This window comes from Nilaparvata lugens, chromosome 1 (assembly GCF_014356525.2).
Source record: "Nilaparvata lugens isolate BPH chromosome 1, ASM1435652v1, whole genome shotgun sequence".
Classification (NCBI taxonomy): Eukaryota; Metazoa; Arthropoda; class Insecta; order Hemiptera; family Delphacidae; genus Nilaparvata; species Nilaparvata lugens.
The window spans coordinates 27,324,741-27,344,639 of record NC_052504.1 but is presented as its reverse complement, the minus strand read 5'-3'; the positions used below and the strand labels follow the sequence as shown (position 1 = coordinate 27,344,639).

The 19,899-nt window shown below is 34.0% G+C and overlaps 1 protein-coding gene across 14 annotated transcripts in view; it reads right to left on the bottom strand.

The window, feature by feature from the left end:
- LOC111064130 (protein scribble homolog) overlaps positions 1-19,899 on the bottom strand; it is a 121,538-nt gene that overhangs the window by 63,092 nt on the left and 38,547 nt on the right. For 11 of the 14 annotated variants that reach the window (XR_005570769.1, XR_005570768.1, XR_005570770.1 and 8 more), the window contains exons 7-11: positions 11,277-11,494; positions 8,782-8,915; positions 6,739-6,850; positions 4,840-5,012; positions 2,514-2,704 (exon numbers count right to left, since the gene is read on the bottom strand). Coding sequence is in view for 7 of the 14 variants with exons in the window: in XM_039423827.1 (XP_039279761.1) it covers positions 2,514-2,704; positions 4,840-5,012; positions 6,739-6,850; positions 8,782-8,915; positions 11,277-11,494 (828 nt within the window). In the remaining 7 variants the exon portion in view is untranslated. Of the gene's footprint in view, positions 1-2,513; positions 2,705-4,839; positions 5,013-6,738; positions 6,851-7,194; positions 7,370-8,781; positions 8,916-11,276; positions 11,495-19,899 lie in introns of those variants that run through there. The other 3 variants (XR_005570771.1, XR_005570785.1, XR_005570786.1) reach the window with 3 other exon arrangements.

Here is a 19,899-nt window from a genome sequence, read left to right as displayed (position 1 = left end):
GAACTACAGCAATGATGAAGTTCCCGTTTCAAATTTGATTAGTTAATAAGGAATATTCGTTGGCTGGTATTTTGAATAGCATGGAATATAAAGAAATATTTATACATTTTTCAAGTATAGTGATATGAAGTTTGTAATAATTTTAGCATACAAACATATATTTCATATGTTGATCAAATCTGGTTGAGGTATTGAATTTAGTTGGCTCAATGACTGACTACTCTATAATTATGCTTCCTCATCTGAGCTTAGACCTTCTTACCTATTACAATGTAAGTTTTTAAAATAGAGATGCTTTCCATTTCATTTAAATGGAGTCACTTTTCCTCCCTAGGGAGATTTTCTGTTTTTTACTACCGAGAACGAAAAAGTGACACTTTAGTATTATGTTTCAGGGAGTAAAGTAAGTACTTTAGACAGTAGGTGGAGGAAAATGTAATTTATTATTCACAATATTGATTTTTTTCTTATCTAACTAAATTCAAAATTTCGAGAATGAGTTACATATTTTTGGAACATACATTTTCGTGTTAATTACAAGATGTTTATACTGGATTATGATAAGATTCAACTCCCTCGAGAAATCCATAGCTATAAGTTATTTCATGTGCTGGTTTGTATATAATCATCATAATATTCAGTTACTTCTGTTAGGCCCGCCGCAAAGTAGACCCTCGCTAATCCACGAAAAGCAACCCACGCCGTGGGATGTTTTGTAAACCAGTGCTAGGCTTTTCCCAAAGACCTTAAAGAGATATAGACCCACAATGCCTATGCCTTCCCAATGATGGCTCTTACTTGAAATTGAAGGCCGCCATTGGGGTATTTTAGCACGAGATATTAAATATATAATATTTGTAATACTATAGATCACAAAGGCATTGGTGGCATTGGTATGTAATAATCTTATGGGTTGCCCCCTCAATGGCGGATTTCAATTCCAAGTACGACACTAGCGCTGCATGTGAGTCTATGCATCTTTAAGGTCTTTGGCTTTTCCAGACATCTGTGTAATACATGCAATGAATAATCCACTTGTCAGCTGATTGATTATGAATAATTCTATAGCAATGGTTTACAAAACATCCCACGGCGTGGGTTGCTTTTCGTGGATTAGCGTGGGTCTACTTTGTGGCGAGCCTAATGGTCACTTTGGGAGAAAAATGTGTTTTCTTTTATTTTTTATGGTAAAATTTTGTTATGCACTTGTATTTTTTGTTGTGAATAATAAAGATTAAGTTCAATCCAAATCATATGCGATATAACCAGAATATAGGATCGTCCAGAATATGACTGTATCCTGGATATAAATGAAAACAACTTAAAAATAAACCCCTTTTCTAACTTTTTAAAACTATTCATCCACAAATGAAGGCTCGTATTATATTGGAGCGCACGTGGGTGGGGACACGAGTGAGAAATCAGTAGTGTATAATATTTATGCAATATAAAGCTAAGGCTCTGATTACATTGATTGGGAAATTAGCCTGTCTGACACCAGAGAGACACCAGGAAAGAAGAACGCTACCTCACCCCCCCCACACTCTGACTTCGCCCGATTTGGACACCAGACGGATACCAACACCTAGTATCCTAGCTGGTGTACCAAGTTAATATGAAACCTTGCGTATTCATTTCATTTCATTTATTGTATAAAACACTATAATCATGATACAATAAATTATGACATTGGAGGAAAAACTAGGCTGAGCCTGTACTATTTCTCTCCAAAAATTTTGATAAAACGTTAATGTTGTCCAAAAGTTAAGGTTATGTAATCACACACTGCTTCGTCACTTGATTTTCGGTCCAGTAAATAAATAATCATAGCGTTTATATTGCACACATACAATACTGGGGACTGGTGTCCCAGCCGGGTGTTCTAGTTTAATATGAACCTAAATAATGAAGATTGGGGAAGGAACAACTTGCTCAACCCGGAACTGTACCTTTCACACATTTTGATAGAATTAGTTCCAAGACAGTGGGTTATGTTTTTTCACTTTCATCGATTTGATTCATCAAATTTGTATTGACCCTGCTAATTAATTCTCTTCCAATCAAGAATAAATTAACAAAATCAAGAATAAATTAATTAACAAAATGGGTGAATAAAATCTATTAATTTTCTGCCAACTTATCTCCGAAGAAAATATTGCAAACACATCAGTTAATTTATTTTTATTGCTTTCATTGGCAGAGATTCTCCTTTCGGATGTTCATCCTCGCCATATTGCACAATGTCACTCCCTATACAGGCCCACACTCAAGTTCGTGTGATATATGATTGGGGTTATGTTTCATCACTAGAAATTTTCACTTCTACCTTAAACTCCTGATTTTTTTATTTTAGAAGGTGAAACATTGATGGAAACATCAGTGAAACTGAACATGAAACTTTCCTTTTCGTACAACTCGTACTACATGTTTGCTGAGTAGTACTACATTTTGTCATACTACACGTTTGCTGATTAGCTGTCCAGCAGTTGCAACGATGGTTGCCTGTCACTCACCTCTTTGCCAGTTTCCTGTTGTTGGACATCGTCGGTGAATTTGACAGAGTGCTGGCGGGAGGCCTCCTTCTCCTCCCAATTGTCATCCTCCTCCTCTTCCTCATCGTCACTGTCGTCGCCCCGCCCCCTGCGCCGGCCGCCATCTGGGGGAGAGACAGCAAAGTCATAGGGCTGGTGGTGGTGGACTGACGCTGCCGTGCCGTGCCGTGCCGTGCAAGAGGACACACAACCAGAGAGAAAAGAGAAAAAGGAACGCACAACTTAGCAAGCATTACAACAACAAACACAAGACATCGAGCAAAAACAAAGCAAGCTCTCAACATATTCACAAATTACTAGAATCGATCGTGTAGTGTGTAGAAAGTATCATTTTCATAGAAGAAATGTATCATGCTGACTATTTGAACAATACAAGATTCAAAGAGTTTCCAACAATAATTCAATACTACAGAGGATTTGAAACTAATGAAGCTTTACGAAATATAGACAATTTAAGAATGATGCAAATAGAAGGAAGTTGGAAATTTGAAGTTGAAACTTTAAAAAAATTTTTAATGTCATGAAGAGGTCCTAGAAATGGGAATATTTATTCCGGCTGTACAAGTGAGTGAGAATTATTCGGGAAATAAGAAGAGGAATGATTCCTACCAACTGGATTTGTAAACTAGTATTCCTGTGTATAATTTATAAAAATAGTATATATTCTTCGGAAAAGTATTTAATAGCAAACCAAATGTTTTTCATAATGCTACGATATCATCAACATAAGCATATTCATTTTATCTATGAAATGTAAATTTCTCAATATTAATACTGTATCATGAACTTGATGATATAAGAAAGACTATCGAAATGCATAAAACATTAAGATATGTAATCTTAGACTCTTTATTAATTAATTTATTTATGAACTAAAATTCATTTACTCTAGAAAACCAATGAAAAGCAGACATCAATTTAATTTCAATTAAGCATTTTATCATGGGAAAGAAAATTCATAGCAACTTTGAACAATTTAGAAAGCAATAGAAATTCTAAAACATATATTTCTAATATTCACAATAGTTATCTCACTATTTTACACTATTTGCAAGATTAAATATGTATTATCGAAGCAGAATTCATAGAACAATAATTAAAAGACACATACAATCTAAATACCAGATCAAATTTTTCATCAGTATTGATATTTTTGTCAAGATAATCTTCAAATAGAAATTGAAAGAAAGCTGATAGAACAATTGATGGAATCGGTGCAAGAAGATAACAGTTATGCAATATTGAATGAATAAGTGCAAAGTAGAAACTACAGTATTAATTATAATAGAACTATGAAGAATAATTTTCTAATAGATCCAGAAAAGCACTAGAAGCTTTTGCTGAAAGATAAATGCAAAAAAGCATATTATTGAAGTAAAATATTTAAAAGAAAGATGTTTTATTTGTTTATTTCCTTTCACCACATGAGAAAAGTAAATATTTTTCTGATTGAGTTGGAACTGATTCAATAAATAATTTATGATACAGGAAAATAATATTGATTGATATTCACAGCAAACCTTCCACATATTGTTATTGGTATTATTGCACGTTGGATCATATATTTCAATTAATGATTTTTATGAAAGTTATTACACTAGATCAAGTACGAAATTCTATTAATTTTCAAAAATCACTTTAGATATTTATATCTCCACATCTATCCTCAGTAGATTTTACAAAACCCCTACATCACTAAGTCACATCTTCCAATCTGAGTCAAGTGACACTTTCCACGGCCTCAATACTCTACTGTCAAACTTAAAGAAAGACTAATGAAGATTAAAAGTAGAAAACTACGAGACGAACGACCACATCATAATAACAAAATGACAAATGCAATAACAAAAATTACTCTAAATCCTTCACAATAAACATTGTTTTGAGAGATAAGACACCACAAGGGGATTTACGCCAAATACTGCATCGTTATGCACATGCGCAGTTAAAGGTTTTGTTGTATGATTTCCGTTCACTGTAATGTAATTATTGAACGGTTACTAAGCAGTGTAAATGACGCATCGTGGAGCAGATATGCCTGTGATCAGTGTTCATTATCAATAATTATTTTTTTTTTTAATAACACCAGTATATTGCAATTTAAAAGCAAAACCCTAACCTCCTAACCTACCTTTGAAACATTTCCTTTTAGGTTATGTTAGTATTGCTTATTGATTCTCGTCAGTCACCGTTATCGGGAACTCATTACGATCACAGATACCGGTGAGTACTCATTACATTGCCCGGACGGCAATGACCTAATGATGGAAGATGGTTGTTTGCTCACCATTGATGTCGGTCTGGTACTCGAGCTGGGGCAGCAGGAAGCAGGTGAGCACCTGGTCGCCGGTCGCCTCATCCGTGTCGGTCTGGAACTTGAGCATCGGCTGCGCCTGGTTCTCGGACAGCCACACCGCCTTCAGGCTCAGGTTGGCCAGCGACATCGGCAAGTATTGTAACCTAGCACACAACCACGTTCAACACTCTCACTCATATTCATTACGATTAAATTTTCAATTTTTTTTATTGCGGATGATGCCTCTAAATGAGCTTTTTGCTTATGCGTGGGTAATGGAAAGTGCGAGGGTGGATTGAGAGATGATCAAACGTCCATGCCTATTCGATGTGGTTCGGCGAGATTCGAACCCGCGACCAGGTAGAACTAGCAGACTGAAGGGTGCAACGCCTTAGTCAACTCGGCTATCTAGCCGGTGAATATTGAATGTATATATACATTATATACAATTTATATATACAAAGTATCGATGCCGAAAATGTAGCAGCCGAACACCATAGATTCTACATAAAATTTTCAAAAAATATGTCCAGGAAAATTTTCCTATATCAACCTTAGTTTTCGAACTATATAAATTTTTCGATATTGAAAAACGTTAATAACTAGAAAATTATCAGTAAAAATCTAATTGTAAGAATATGGTTGGAAAAAGGAAGGAATTTCAAATAATATTCATATAATTTGTTCCTTTGATGTTTTTTGAACCTTATATGAGCGTTAAAACTGTTTGAAATTTAGCTTTGAACTCCACGAATGAACTTTTTTCAACTTTGAGCTCAGATAAAAATTCAAAAAAGTAAAAAAACATTATATGAATCTTATTGGATATTTCTTTCTCTTTCCAAACATATCCTTGATTTTGAAATATATTTTTAAAGTTATTGACGTTTTTCAAAAACATCAAAAAATCTCGAAAAGTATAATGTGATGTTAGTATATGTAATGTATATGTTATTACTGGACATATTTCGTTGAAAATTTAATGTAGAATCAATGGTCTTCGGCTGTTACACCGTTTTGGGGGACACTCTGTGAATAATGAACATATTAATGTATAAATAGTCTAGTAAAATGAAATTAGTAACTGAATCTATTGGAGATCGCTAACATCATTCGCAGTAAAGTATTCGGAGTAGAGTATTTTTCAACCTGCACAAATTGGGCTGCTAAAAAAGGGTACTTTAGTGAGGTCCACGTTATAATGGCAGTATTTGATGAGCTTTGGTGTTGCTATCCTTGTTTATCATTCGACAAAGCAGATATTGATATCTTTTTCTACCTCCGAAACGTTGCCAGATCGTTTTTTATCAATGTCGAAATATATCATCTAACAAAATATTCAATTTCAATGATGAAAATTTATTATTCAATCATTGAAAATATTTTTTCTTGACGAATAAAATATAATTGATTATTTTAAACAAGAATGAACAGTTAATATTACGACAGATATATCAGTATCAGCCATCCACTACAGCAGGCAGTGGCAAGGCAGAGAATCTGCAACGCTGTAATTCTATCTTTCTCCACTGGAATTATAACGTGGACCTCCCTATAGTATTCCAATTAAAAGTAGCTCTATTGAAATGAATAGAAACCTTTGATTTGTTACAAATATCATATAATTTGGGGTCCAATTGGAGATTATCGAATTAATTGATAATTACGGGGTTGAACACACAGCACCATGCGCCGCTTGTGAATTCGCTACTTCAAGGAAATCTATGTAGCAACATTAAGCTGTCATGATTGAGTTTTTCACGAGATGGAAATCATAAATAAAAATTATAGTAGTACATGGAAATTATGTAATAGTTAAGATAGTATACTATCATTATAATACAGTATTATTTAAAACACTCAAAATAATTTCAGTTAATTTCTACTCACCTATTACCAGATACATCAAGCACATGCAGTTCTGAACAATTTCCAACTTCAGATGGAAGGTATTGTAGTTTATTATCTCTTAATGATAATACACCCAACTGTGATAACCTTCCTGTGAAATAAAAAAAAACAATATTAGTAATAGCTTAGCAAGATTAGGTAAGCCAAAAGTAACATGATTTCATCTTTCACTAAATTTGTTAAGTGTAATCAAGATAAAAACGTCAAGAAATATTTCCAGTTGAATTTACTTTTTGTTGAGTTTAATTTTGAACTTGAAATAAGAATTTCAATATGCAGTACATTCTCTCCTTTCAAAACATCTATGAATGAAGAAGGTATAATGAATTGAAGAGACAGTTTCAATTTTACACTAATCATATATTAATATCTAATAGAAGTGTAAGTAATCAATAAAATGTTTTTAGGATAAATTAATTGTGTCAGAAAGCTTACCGATTTCTAGAGGAAGACTATGAAGGCTATTTCGGTCAACATTTAGATTAGTCAACTGAGTGAGATTTCCTATGCTAGATGGCAGCTCTACTAAGAAATTCTCCGTCAGAATGAGTTCTTGGAGGGATGCACATCTGAAAGCGAAGAATGAAATTAGCATAATTCAGAAAAAGCTAATACATGAAAATAAGTTTAAATTTAAATGGGATATTACTGTATTTGAATTGTTGCGATGGTTATGATCTACTAATCTACTGCAAAATAGAGTGCCTCATAAAAGAATTGAATGAAAATTAATACTCTAACAATATATTTAAATATTCAGCAGCGAAGTAGCTTATGATTTATTGAATTGAGAATAACAATAAACTGTTTATAGTCACTACATTCCACATTGAAAATATTTATAATTTATTGGTAATTGAAAAGCATAAATTTAATTATGATGAGTTCTATTTTATTTCTATATTCTATTCTAATTCTTGTAATGAAATATTAGGCAACATGGCTTCTTTCCTATTTCAGCAGTATATCCGTGATTTGTTAATCTCTGCCTGTAAGCTCCTTTCTGGTCTTTTCATTTCAGGATCCTTGAACAGTTGATATTAACGCAGCAGAGAACTAAAAACCCAGTAGTGTACAAGTGCAAAATGAATAAATTGATAAAATAAAATGAATAATGAAAAGTGTATTGTATTTTAAACGTAATTAAATGACAGTTAAATGCTGGAAGAAACAATTGGAGAAGCGGAAGACGTCCTTAACCAGAGTTAATTTTCATAAAATTTTCGTTCAACCGGGCCTGGGTTTGATAGAAGACTAACAATCAATCTAACGTTTTTAGCCAGGTCAGTCTCGTGTTATCGGATGACCAAGTAAAATTATCGATCCCGGCTGTTTTATAACATATATGTGTCATGAGGCCAATTCGCGGCCTTAACTATATGCAGGCGAGGTGGAACTAAAGTCATTGACTCCCAAACAACAAAAGTCATAGGAATATAATTGTGATACCAATGAAGTGAAAATAAATTTTCTCCACTGTATAATTTTTGAGAAGCTTCCAATGCGTTTGGAATGTGTTCGGATTATAAAACTGGAAGTTTTAGAATGACGAACCAATAGAGCCCAGTATTATTTCTCAATCCATTATTTGTCCCTACATCTTTCAATAGAATAAAATAATTTGCATTGATCGCCAACTATAACACTTGAGACTTGACGCGATACAGCGTTCTCATAGAGCCGACTCTTGAATCAGTAGTCTCTAGAAAATCAATATTAGTAATAGCTTAGCAAGATTAGGTAAGCCAAAAGTAACATGATTTCATCTTTCACTAAATTTGTTAAGTGTAATCAAGATAATTTCCAGTTGAATTTACTTTTTGTTGAGTTTAATTTTGAACTTGAAATAGAATTTCAATATAAAGTACATTCTCTCCTTTCAAAACATCTATGAATGAAGAAGGTATAATGAATTGAAGAGACAGTTTCAATTTTACACTAATCATATTATTATTATCTAATAGAAGTGTAAGTAATCAATAAAATGTTTTTAGGATAAATTAATTGTGTCAGAAAGCTTACCGATTTCTAGAGGAAGACTATGAAGGCTATTTCGGTCAACATTTAGATTAGTCAACTGAGTGAGATTTCCTATGCTAGATGGCAGCTCTACTAAGAAATTCTCCGTCAGAATGAGTTCTTGGAGGGATGCACATCTGAAAGCGAAGAATTAAATTAGCATAATTCAGAAAAAGCTTATACATAAAAATAAGTTTAAATTTAAATGGGATATTACTGTATTTGAATTGTTGCGATGGTTATGATCTACTAATCTACTGCAAAATAGAGTGCCTCATAAAAGAATTGAATGAAAATTAATACTCTAACAATATATTTAAATATTCAGCAGCGAAGTAGCTTATGATTTATTGAATTGAGAATAACAATAAACTGTTTATAGTCACTACATTTCACATTGAAAATATTTATAATTTATTGGAAATTGAAAAGCATAAATTTAATTATGATGAGTTCTATTTTATTTCTATATTCTATTCTAATTCTTGTAATGAAATATTAGGCAACATGGCTTCTTTCCTATTTCAGCAGTATATCCGTGATTTGTTAATCTCTGCCTGTAAGCTCCTTTCTGGTCATTTCATTTCAGGGTCCTTGAACAGTTGATATTAACGCAGCAGAGAACTAAAAACCCAGTAGTGTACAAGTGCAAAATGAATAAATTGATAAAATAAAATGAATAATGAAAAGTGTATTGTATTTTAAACGTAATTAAATGACAGTTAAATGCTGGAAGAAACAATTGGAGAAGCGGAAGACGTCCTTAACCAGAGTTAATTTTCATAAAATTTTCGTTCAACCGGGCCTGGGTTTGATAAAAGCCTAACAATCAATCTAACGTTTTTAGCCAGGTCAGTCTCGTGTTATCGGATGACCAAGTAAAATTATCGATCCCGGCTGTTTTATAACATATATGTGTCATGAGGCCAATTCGCGGCCTTAACTATATGCAGGCGAGGTGGAACTAAAGTCATTGACTCCCAAACAACAAAAGTCATAGGAATATAATTGTGATACCAATGAAGTGAAAATAAATTTTCTCCACTGTATAATTTTTGAGAAGCTTCCAATGCGTTTGGAATGTGTTCGGATTATAAAACTGGAAGTTTTAGAATGACGAACCAATAGAGCCCAGTATTATTTCTCAATCCATTATTTGTCCCTACATCTTTCAATAGAATAAAATAATTTGCATTGATCGCCAACTATAACACTTGAGACTTGACGCGATACAGCGTTCTCATAGAGCCGACTCTTGAATCAGTAGTCTCTAGAAAATCAATTATTAGTATTGAGAGTTAATTTTCTTCAAAGAAACGATTTTGGTATCTCACAGACATAAACTTTACATTAGCTTTAGCTAATTACAACTTTTTTGTACATACACAACAGAGTGTATTCACCTCATACTCAGTTGATCATGATAGTTAGTTTCTATAGAATTATTTATTCGTCAATAATAAATTTAGACACAATAAAGGAGACATCACACGCACAATAAAATATTTAATGGAGACTAGCTGGCCCGGCGAACTTCGTACAGCCAAATAGTTAATGCATCTCATGACAAACTTTAGCTGGATGCACACCTGAGGAGGCGCGATGCGGCATTTTGCATCCAGGTGCTTCTTGCTTATTGGCTTTGAATAACAGATGCTATTATTCGTATTATTCCAATTATCAATTTTAATGGATTTTATTTATATAGATAATTTTCCAATTGCAAAATAAATTATTGACTTGAAATCAATTAATTCCAAACACCGAAGACATCACAATTATTCGAAACAAAGCAGTGTATTTAGCGCATGTAAGTCTCTAACCTGAGGCCGCACTGCTGGATGGTTACAAACAGAACAGTCATTTTGTTTTTAGTCGGGGTGTTTAGAATAAAATACGCGGGCGATTATGGAGCAGCACACACTCTTGTCTACCAAAGACCTTAAAGAGATATAGACCCACAATTCCTATGCCTTCCCAATGATAGCTCTTACTTGAAATTGAAGGCCGCCATTGGGGTATTTTAGCACGAGATATTATATCTATATATTTGTAATACTAGATTACAAAGGCATTGGTATGTAATAATCTCATAGGTTGCCCCCTCAACGGCCGATTTCAATTCCAAGTACGACACTAGCGCTGCATGTGAGTCTATGCATCTTTAAGGTCTTTGTTGTCTACTATCTACCGACGGCTGTTGGATGATGCAATGATTATAACAGCTCATTTTTATTTCTATGTGTGGTCAGCTCACAAATCTTCTCCCATAAGGATTACATGTAAACTTTGAAGGACCGTAGGAAAGAGTCCTGAAGGGATTATAAATTTGATAGGCCATAAACCTGGTCCTGAACACAACTAAAAATAAATCATCAAATTCGGTGCACACATAAGAAAGTTATTGAATGTCAAAATTTGAGGCTCGATTTTTATTTATATAGATGAGAAAAAACCATTTGAGAAGTAGATTCATATATTCGATTATGTCAACTTACTGTCCAATATTTGCGTTCAATATTGCTAGCCTATTTTGGTCGACTTTGAGGATGGTGAGCCTATGCAGTTGGCCGAGACCATCGGGCAGAGTTTCCACTACGTTTTGCGATAAATGCAGGTCCGTCAGATTGCACAATCCACCTATTTCTTCTGGTAAGTCCTCTAACCTATTTTCGGAGACGTCCAAGCAATTCAAATTCTCTAGGTAACCAATTTCCTGAAAACAAAACAAAACCTTGATCAATACAAGAACATGAACAGAGAGTAGATACAAACATGATTAACGGTGTAAAAACATAAAAGGAATGTCGTCTAGTCATTTCAATGTACCGGCATTTCTTATGGGAAAAATTGTCTTGCAGTGATTGGTAAAAACAATAGTAGATTAACTACTGATTCAAGCAATTCAATTATTATTGATGTTGGAATAATAAGATGACTATTGAAACTGGAAGTAAATATAGAATACAACTATTCGATTGCTATTGAATACATAGTATAAATGGGATAATACTTGGTAATTCATTCAATAACATCACTATTATCCATTCAAACAACCTATTAAGAATCATTTTTTAATCATGAGAGCTTGAAGACTTATAAATGTTTAAATAGTAATTATGGCAGTTTTTCTATTCATGGAAAAGCCCTGATCAAATGAATGGGGATAGTCTAGCAGTCCAGCAAACTTCCAGAAATGTTCGAGATGCTGGAAAGCTCTTTCACTAAGTAGCAGATTAATTAAAACTTTACATGGGAAAATATAACAAATTAGCTGAAAGAACACCAGTACAGTGCAGTGTCAGTTATTAAATTGGATGTAAGAGTATGATTATCCGTTCTTTACTGAATACCGTACAGAGATCTGTTTGATTAAATCCGTCCAACCAGACCGAGAAGATTCCACACAATTGGTACAAAAGGCTTGAATTAGCCGAGGGGAAACCAGCAAGAAGAAGGAGAAGAAGAAGAGGGGCTCAACGGCTTTGTACTGTCATTGTACAGGAAACAGCCTGTGGGTGTGGGAATTAGAACTTCCGCATTCCGCGGATAACAGTCTGGTGTATTATTACTATATTTGAAGTACACAATACAGGCTATTCAGTTATGACGGAGGTTTTAATTAGCCGCTCTAAATCAGAAGCGACTACTTCACACGCTGAAATATTATCTCCATGGACAATTGAGCAATCTTGGAATCTTAATAGAAGATATTAAGCAATTATCAGACGTATACCATTAGACGCTATCAAAGCAAGAAAATCAAGTTGACCAAGTTATTTCAAGTGTTTAATTCCTTTGAAATAAGATATAGCGGTGAAGATATCATACTCCTACATCCACAGAAAATCAATGGCACAATATACATTCTACCACAGGTAAAAAAACTGGAAAATCGTAAAAAAGCAATTACTTAATATTGAATTTATTTGGAACAATGAATTAATCAGCTTGAATGGAATTATAGAACAGTACAAACAAAACAGTTTAGAGTGACTCATGACTAATAAATACTGAAAATTGACAGTCCGGCTAATTTGCTAACAAGTCTCCGGTAATAATTCTTATTTTTAGATTGTTTCATACTATATATCTGAAATTATAAGCACAAGCATTTTCTAATTAAAAACAATTTATTCACGTGCAAAGATTATTTAACGAACTCGTTTCTGAATATTGCATTTGTTTGCTTCATTCAATAAATAAATACACATTATTTTAGTGTGAGAGAAAGATACAGTTTTTATAAGCTAATATTTTGTAATTACAAATAATAACGCAGAAATAGGTCAAGATACATCAATATTTGTGTTATCTGACAGATAATAATTATACAAGGAAACAGTTCCGAACTGCTCAAGACCTCGAGCAGATTATCATCCAGCACACAAATGCATGAGATGGTAAAGTCCACATAATATAATTTCACAAAACTCAAAGCAAATTGCAATTCAAGAATAGCGAATGTAAACCAAGAATAGCAGAGCCAACACATGTCGCGCAGTCTTGGTTTTGCACTTATTTCAACAGTTTCAGGAGGTCTGTCCGATTCACATAAGACATTGATTATATAGCTAAAAATAGACTATCTGTAAACATAAGTTGGGAATCGCTTTTTTATCAAGTTACTGTAGACTTAAAATATATGTCCTGTTAGCTTTGGAAATTGCGTTATAAAGGCCGAATAAAATACTATCGATTAGGATATTGATTTATTCAATGATACACAAAACACAAATCATTAAAATATTGATTGGTGATGAACCGGATAAACCAAATGTGGTCATTATTTTTATGTTCAATTATTTTGTTTTTTCAATCATTATTTTTACTTATTCATCCATTCATTTACACAAGTAATTATCATTAGAATGATTGGAAGAGAACAAAAACCAGGAGATCCCTCAACTATTTCTTGATTATTAAATAAAAATGAAATAAGTGACAATGCGAGTGAATTCAAACAATACATTTTAACCATGAATCATTCTTCAATGAATATTGAATTACGACATTCATTTATTATTGATAGGGATTAGATTAGAGTTCTTTATTTATGTATGTTACAATATTGACTGGCCTATACACTGATATAGAATAATATCCTTCCCATCAATTCACGACCAAGAGAAAGAAAGAGAGAGATTGATTGATTGATTGATTGATTGAGTACTTTATTTATGTAGATTACAATATATACTGGCTTATACACTTATATACAATAGCTTACAATACAGCAAAATTATAGATGAATTTACATAATATAGACTAAGAAAATAATTATTGAACTGTATATGATATGAAAAAGCAGTTTGTAATATAATAACTCTAGATAATAATCATATTGTTATGCATCTACATAAATTGGCGGAGCTTTGGACATATCAATGTCCATTCTTCGGAAAGAATATTAAAAATATCCTCCCCACTAACTCTCTACCAAAACGTTAATTTCGTTATTTAAACTAAGGATTTATTTATTAATGGAAATATTGTAAAAGTTTTAATCAATATGAATATTAAGAGAAAAAAAAACAGAAAATTGATAGAGTAAAATAATTATATAGGTAGATAAGATCAAATAAATAAAATGAAGTAGGCTGAAAGTAGATCAGGGTTATCGACTTTCAGTAATAAACAGCATTATGCAGTGGATAATTGAAATAACATGAGTTTATATAATATATATATATATACAATTCGTTCTATAACATGGTTTAAAGGTTTGTATTTGTGGGATGGGTGGGGGATGGATGTCATGTGATCGTTCTAGGGCCGGACAGTTTCAGTCATTTGTTCCAAAAGATGTTTTTTTAAAGTTAGGATGAAGCTCGCTCGGCTCTCGATGGACCTGATAGAAACAGGAAGTGCATTCCATGCACGACAGGCACTGACTAAGAAGGATTTTGTGAAAATAGTAGTTCGATGATTGGGTATCCTTAAAGTACTTTCTCCGGTTCTAGTATGTGAAGCATCTATCCTCCTACCTTCAGAGACAAATTTGAAATCATCTTTAAAATAGTTCGGATTACCGTATATCAAGATATCTCTAACAAGCTTGACTATTCGAAAAAGCCTCTGATCGGGAAGCTTTAATGTTGAACTAGCAATGTGGGCTGGGGTGATATGATCATGGCGTTGGAGAGAGTAGACGAAACGTAGACAATAATTTTGGCAACGCTGTAGTTTATCATTCAGAGTGACTTGCATATCGTTAAGAACAGAATTACAATACATTAAATGTGGGAAGATGAGAGATTGAACCAATAATAATTTAATGTTTCTAGGGAGGATATCGTGCATTTTCTTCAATGCATGCATGGCTGAGAATACCTTTTTACAAGTTTTGTTCACTTGTTCTGACCAGTCAAGAGTATTATTCATAATAATGCCTAAATTCTTAACTGAGCTATAGTAAGGAATGTCATTACCGTCTACACTAATTTTGTGAATCGATTCAAGGTCAATATTGTTTATAAGACGAGAATATCCAATTATAATGGGTTGTGTTTTGATGGGATTAAGCTTAAGGCCATTTTTCTTTGTCCATTCCACTATCGAATTGATATCCTGATTCATTATTTCAACTGTTTCATTAATTTTTGTTATGGGACAGCTTGAATAGATTTGAAGGTCGTCTGCATAAGTATGGAAACTGGAGAATTTGATAATGGAAGAAAGGTCATTAGCATACAAAGTGAAGAGGAGAGGGCCTAAAATTGAACCTTGTGGTACTCCATGCATAACGTTTTTCCAAGTTGACTTTTTGTCACCGACAGATACACATTGTTTCCTACCTAATAGATAGGATTTAAACCAAACTAACGAGTTGTGACTGAAACCAAGAATAGCCAACTTATTCAGAAGGACTGTATGATCAACAGTATCGAATGCTTTAGAAAAATCAAATAGGGTGAGGATGGTGCATTTTCTTTGGTCCATAGCTAACCTTATATCATCAGTGACACGAAGCAGAGCTGTCTCAGTTGAATGGAATTTTCTAAAGCCTGATTGAAAGTTATGAAGCTTACTATTGTTGTCTAGAAATTTTACAACTTGAGCATGAATGAGTCTTTCTAGCACTTTGGACAATGCAGGTAAAATACTGATTGGTCTAAAATCCTCAACTTTATTGGGTGATGGAACTTTATTTAGAGGGCGAACCAGAGCAAACTTCCAGTTTTCAGGGAAAATGCCTTCTTCAAGTGACTTGTTGAAAATGTATGTAATGGTTGGTAAAACAGCAAATAACATCTTCTTGATAAATTTAATAGGAATTTTGTCTACACCCGTAGCATTACTATGAATACGTTGAATTGCTCTGAAAGTGTCTTCTTCTGAGATTGGATGGAAATGAAATTGATCAGTGATTGGTAAATCTAAGTTTGTAACCTGCTCTTCAAGATCATCGATGTGATTAGCAATGACAACTTCGTCGCGTTGGTTAGAGTGTGAAACGAAATGGTCATTTATATTATTCAATGGTAAGTCAATTTGTGGATTCGATTTCTGTTTGCCAAGCCCGAATTCTTTTATTCCCTGCCAAAGTGATTTAGAGTCTTGTCTATTGTTTGTCATAAACGAATTCAAGTACCTAATCTTTGAGTTCCGTAATTCCTGTTTAACCCTATTTCTAAGGCTCCTATACTCTATCAAACTGTCCAAGTCAAATGTCTTTTTAAATTTTCTATGTGCTTTGTCTCTACGTCCCATCATCTTAAGTATGTCTTCAGTCATCCACGGTACTCGTCGTTTTCTATTAATCCTCCTTGTCACATAAGGTGCATGTTTGTCATACAAAGTCAAAGTCCAATTCTCGAAAGTCTTGACCATGTCATCAACTGAGGGTAATGCTTCAATTTGATGCCATGGAGTCTGAGCCACATCAGTCAGGAAGGCGGCTTCATCAAAGTTTTTGAAGTCTCTATAAGTGATAATTTTCTGTTCTGGCTTGGGTATCTTATGGGAAAGTACACAGTAGATCAAATCATGTCTAGAAATAGCTGGGACTGAGATTTGGCCTGCTTGAACAACCTCATTGGGATCACTAACAATGAGAAGGTCAATGAGTGTGTCTGATTCATTAGTATGATGAGTTGAATCGAGAGGTAAAATAGTCATGTTTAGGCATTGGAAAATTGTAGTCAGTTGAAAGTAGTCAAAGTTACGATTTGTCATGTTCAAGTCGGTGTTCATATCCCCCATAACTAGTATACGGTTATAACAAGGCATAAGAGAAAGCAAGGCATTTTCGAAATCTGTGAAATGACCTATTTTTGGTGGGCGATAACAGATACCAACGAGTAATTTATCAGTACTAGATAAGGATAATTCAAGTAGCATAAACTCTGGTCTGGAACAATACTCTTGTTTAGATGTGATTAAAACTTTTGTTTTGATACCTTCTTTCACATAAATTGCTACACCCCCACAAGCTTTATTTAATCTATCATTCCGGAAAAGATTATATCCAGGCAATGCAACAAAATTTGATGAAATACTAGGCTTCAAAAATGATTCGGAAATTCCGATTATATTGAAGTCCTGAAAACGGAAGATTGCTCTGAGTTCATCAATGTGGCAACTGAGTGATTGTACGTTAAGGTGAGCAGCCTTGAAAAGTTTTTTGAAAGAGTGGAGCTTATTTGCTAGAAACATACCTGCGTCATTATTACTATTATTGAAATAATCATACCTACTTGAGGGCGAGCGAGCTGACGTGTCAGTGAGAGGCATCATGGAAGCAGCAGACCAATCGTGAACCGACCTCAGAACGACACATGACGGGGAAAATGGGGATGAAACTGATAAAACTTAACCTAAATGAAAAAGTCTCTTGATTCGAGTGCATTCAGCATGCCTTGACAGTTCGGCTCCCTTCACTATTTAAAGTACTAGTTCAAAAAAAATTCACTAAACACAATAAGATGTAGATGTGTGGAGTTCCGGTGATGAATAATCCTAATGGTGAATAAGATGAAGATTGAGGAAGAACTGGTAGTGGGAGATCTGGTCCAAGTGGAGATAGAGCGAGTAGGTATCCAGTAGTGGAAGAATCGGGCCCAAGTGGAGGTAAGCGAGAAGGAATCCAGTAGTGGAAGATCGAGTCCAAGTGGAGACAGAGAGAGATGGAATCCAGTGGTGGAAAATCGAGTCCAAGTGGAGATAGAGAGAGATGGAATCCAGTAGTGGAAGATCGTGTTCATGGTGGAGATAGAGCGAAATGGGATCCAGTAAAAACTGAAAAAGAGAAGAAAAAGCCAGCAGAAAAACGAAAAATCTTTGAAGAAAGTTATCAATTGAGAAAAAATACATAATACAATTGATAATGAATAATATTCGCATAAAATTGAAGAGGAATAGTATGATTTAATGTGGGAAAGAATCGAATATTATATGGATAAATATATGGATATTATAATATAATATATGGATACTAGTAGAAGGTAATCAGATAGAAAGAGAAAAGGTAGAAAGATAAATAGATATAGGAAGAGAAATAAACATTTGAACATGCTGGATAGCTAGAGAAAAAAAAATCACAGGGAAAATAATGATAATAATAGGGAAGAAAAGAGGAGAAAGAAGGAATGTGCACAAATTGAGAAGAACTTATGAAACTGAACTATAGAATAAGAAATAGAACATCGTATTGTGATCTTGAATTAATCAAGGAGAGAAGAAGAAGAAGAAGAAAAGAAGAAGAAAAGAAAAAGAAAGGGAAGAAGAAGAAGAAGAAGAAGAAGAAGAAGAAGAAGACGAAGAAGAAGAAGAAGAAGAAGAAGAAGAAGAATAGAAGAGAATAATAATCATCATCGCAAACAACAATATTCAAGTAATCATTATAAATATAAGATCAAGAAGAGAAATAAGAAAGAAAAATAAGAAGTAGAGGAGACGATGGAGAAAGTGCTAGATTATTTTAGATGAGTTTTAAATAGGATTGAACGGTGAAGTGTGAAAAATATTATATAGTATTTTACTATACTTCTAATAGAAGTATAATTAACTATTGGGAGTTGCAATAACAATAAAAGTAGTAAATTGAGAACTGTAATATTTTAGTGATGAATGTCTAAGATAACGTTAAATGAAACACAGCCCCTATATAAGCATATGAACCCACTCCGTCCTACTACCCACCCCTCCGTTCTATCAATAATTCTTCACACATTTGCTTCTATTGCTCGAGCTGTGGCAACAGTAGGAGATATCATTATGTACACCTTATATAGAAGAGATTACTATCTTTACCTATAGATTACATCCATATCTATAACGTATGTTAATCATCCAATTTATTTGAAATTCAGCATTTCGAAAATTATTAATTATGGAAATAATTTTGGTAAGAGATGTAATAATTATTAGTAGGATATGTACTAATTATTAGTAGAGATAATGATTCTCTAAGTACCCTCTGGAGTATAGTAGTTGATGCATTGAACGTAGTTTTGGGAATTAATATCAAGATAAATTATTAATCAGTATTAACAAATGTGGATCTCCTTAGTTTGAAATAATTGCCTCATACATAATCATAAATAGCAGTGGAAAGATTCATTTATAGAACAGAAAGCCAGCTCATGAAAAATGCCAAGGTGTTTCTAATGTGAAATGTTTTAATACGAATTTCCTATTATTGTAGTGAAGGGCACCTTAGTAATCGAATCCTGAAATGATTTAATTTACCTTTATTTTTTGAAGGTCGGTCATCCTCTCGACTGTGTGGACCCTCTTGGATCCTCCCTCGCCGATAGAGATCTTGATCCTCCCGTCCGATGACCAGACATTCCTATGCCCATGACGGTCGGCCGCAGCGTTGAGGATCTTGAGACGCTCCGCAGTCAGATCCTCGCGAATGGTGACGCCGGAACCCTTCAGCTTCTTCTTAGCGTCGAAGATCATCTTCCTGGTCCGGTAGCTGCAGAGTCGAACTATGATGGGTCGGTCCTTAGGTTTCGCTTGCCCTTGTTGAGGTGGTTGACGCCTTCCAACGCGATGCGAGCGGTTGACATCCGCCAGAGTCACGGGCACGTTCAGCTTCTTGTTAAAGACATCGAGCGCCAGCAGGTCCGTGTCTTCTTTGTCGCTCTCCGGGATCCCAAAAATACGTATAGA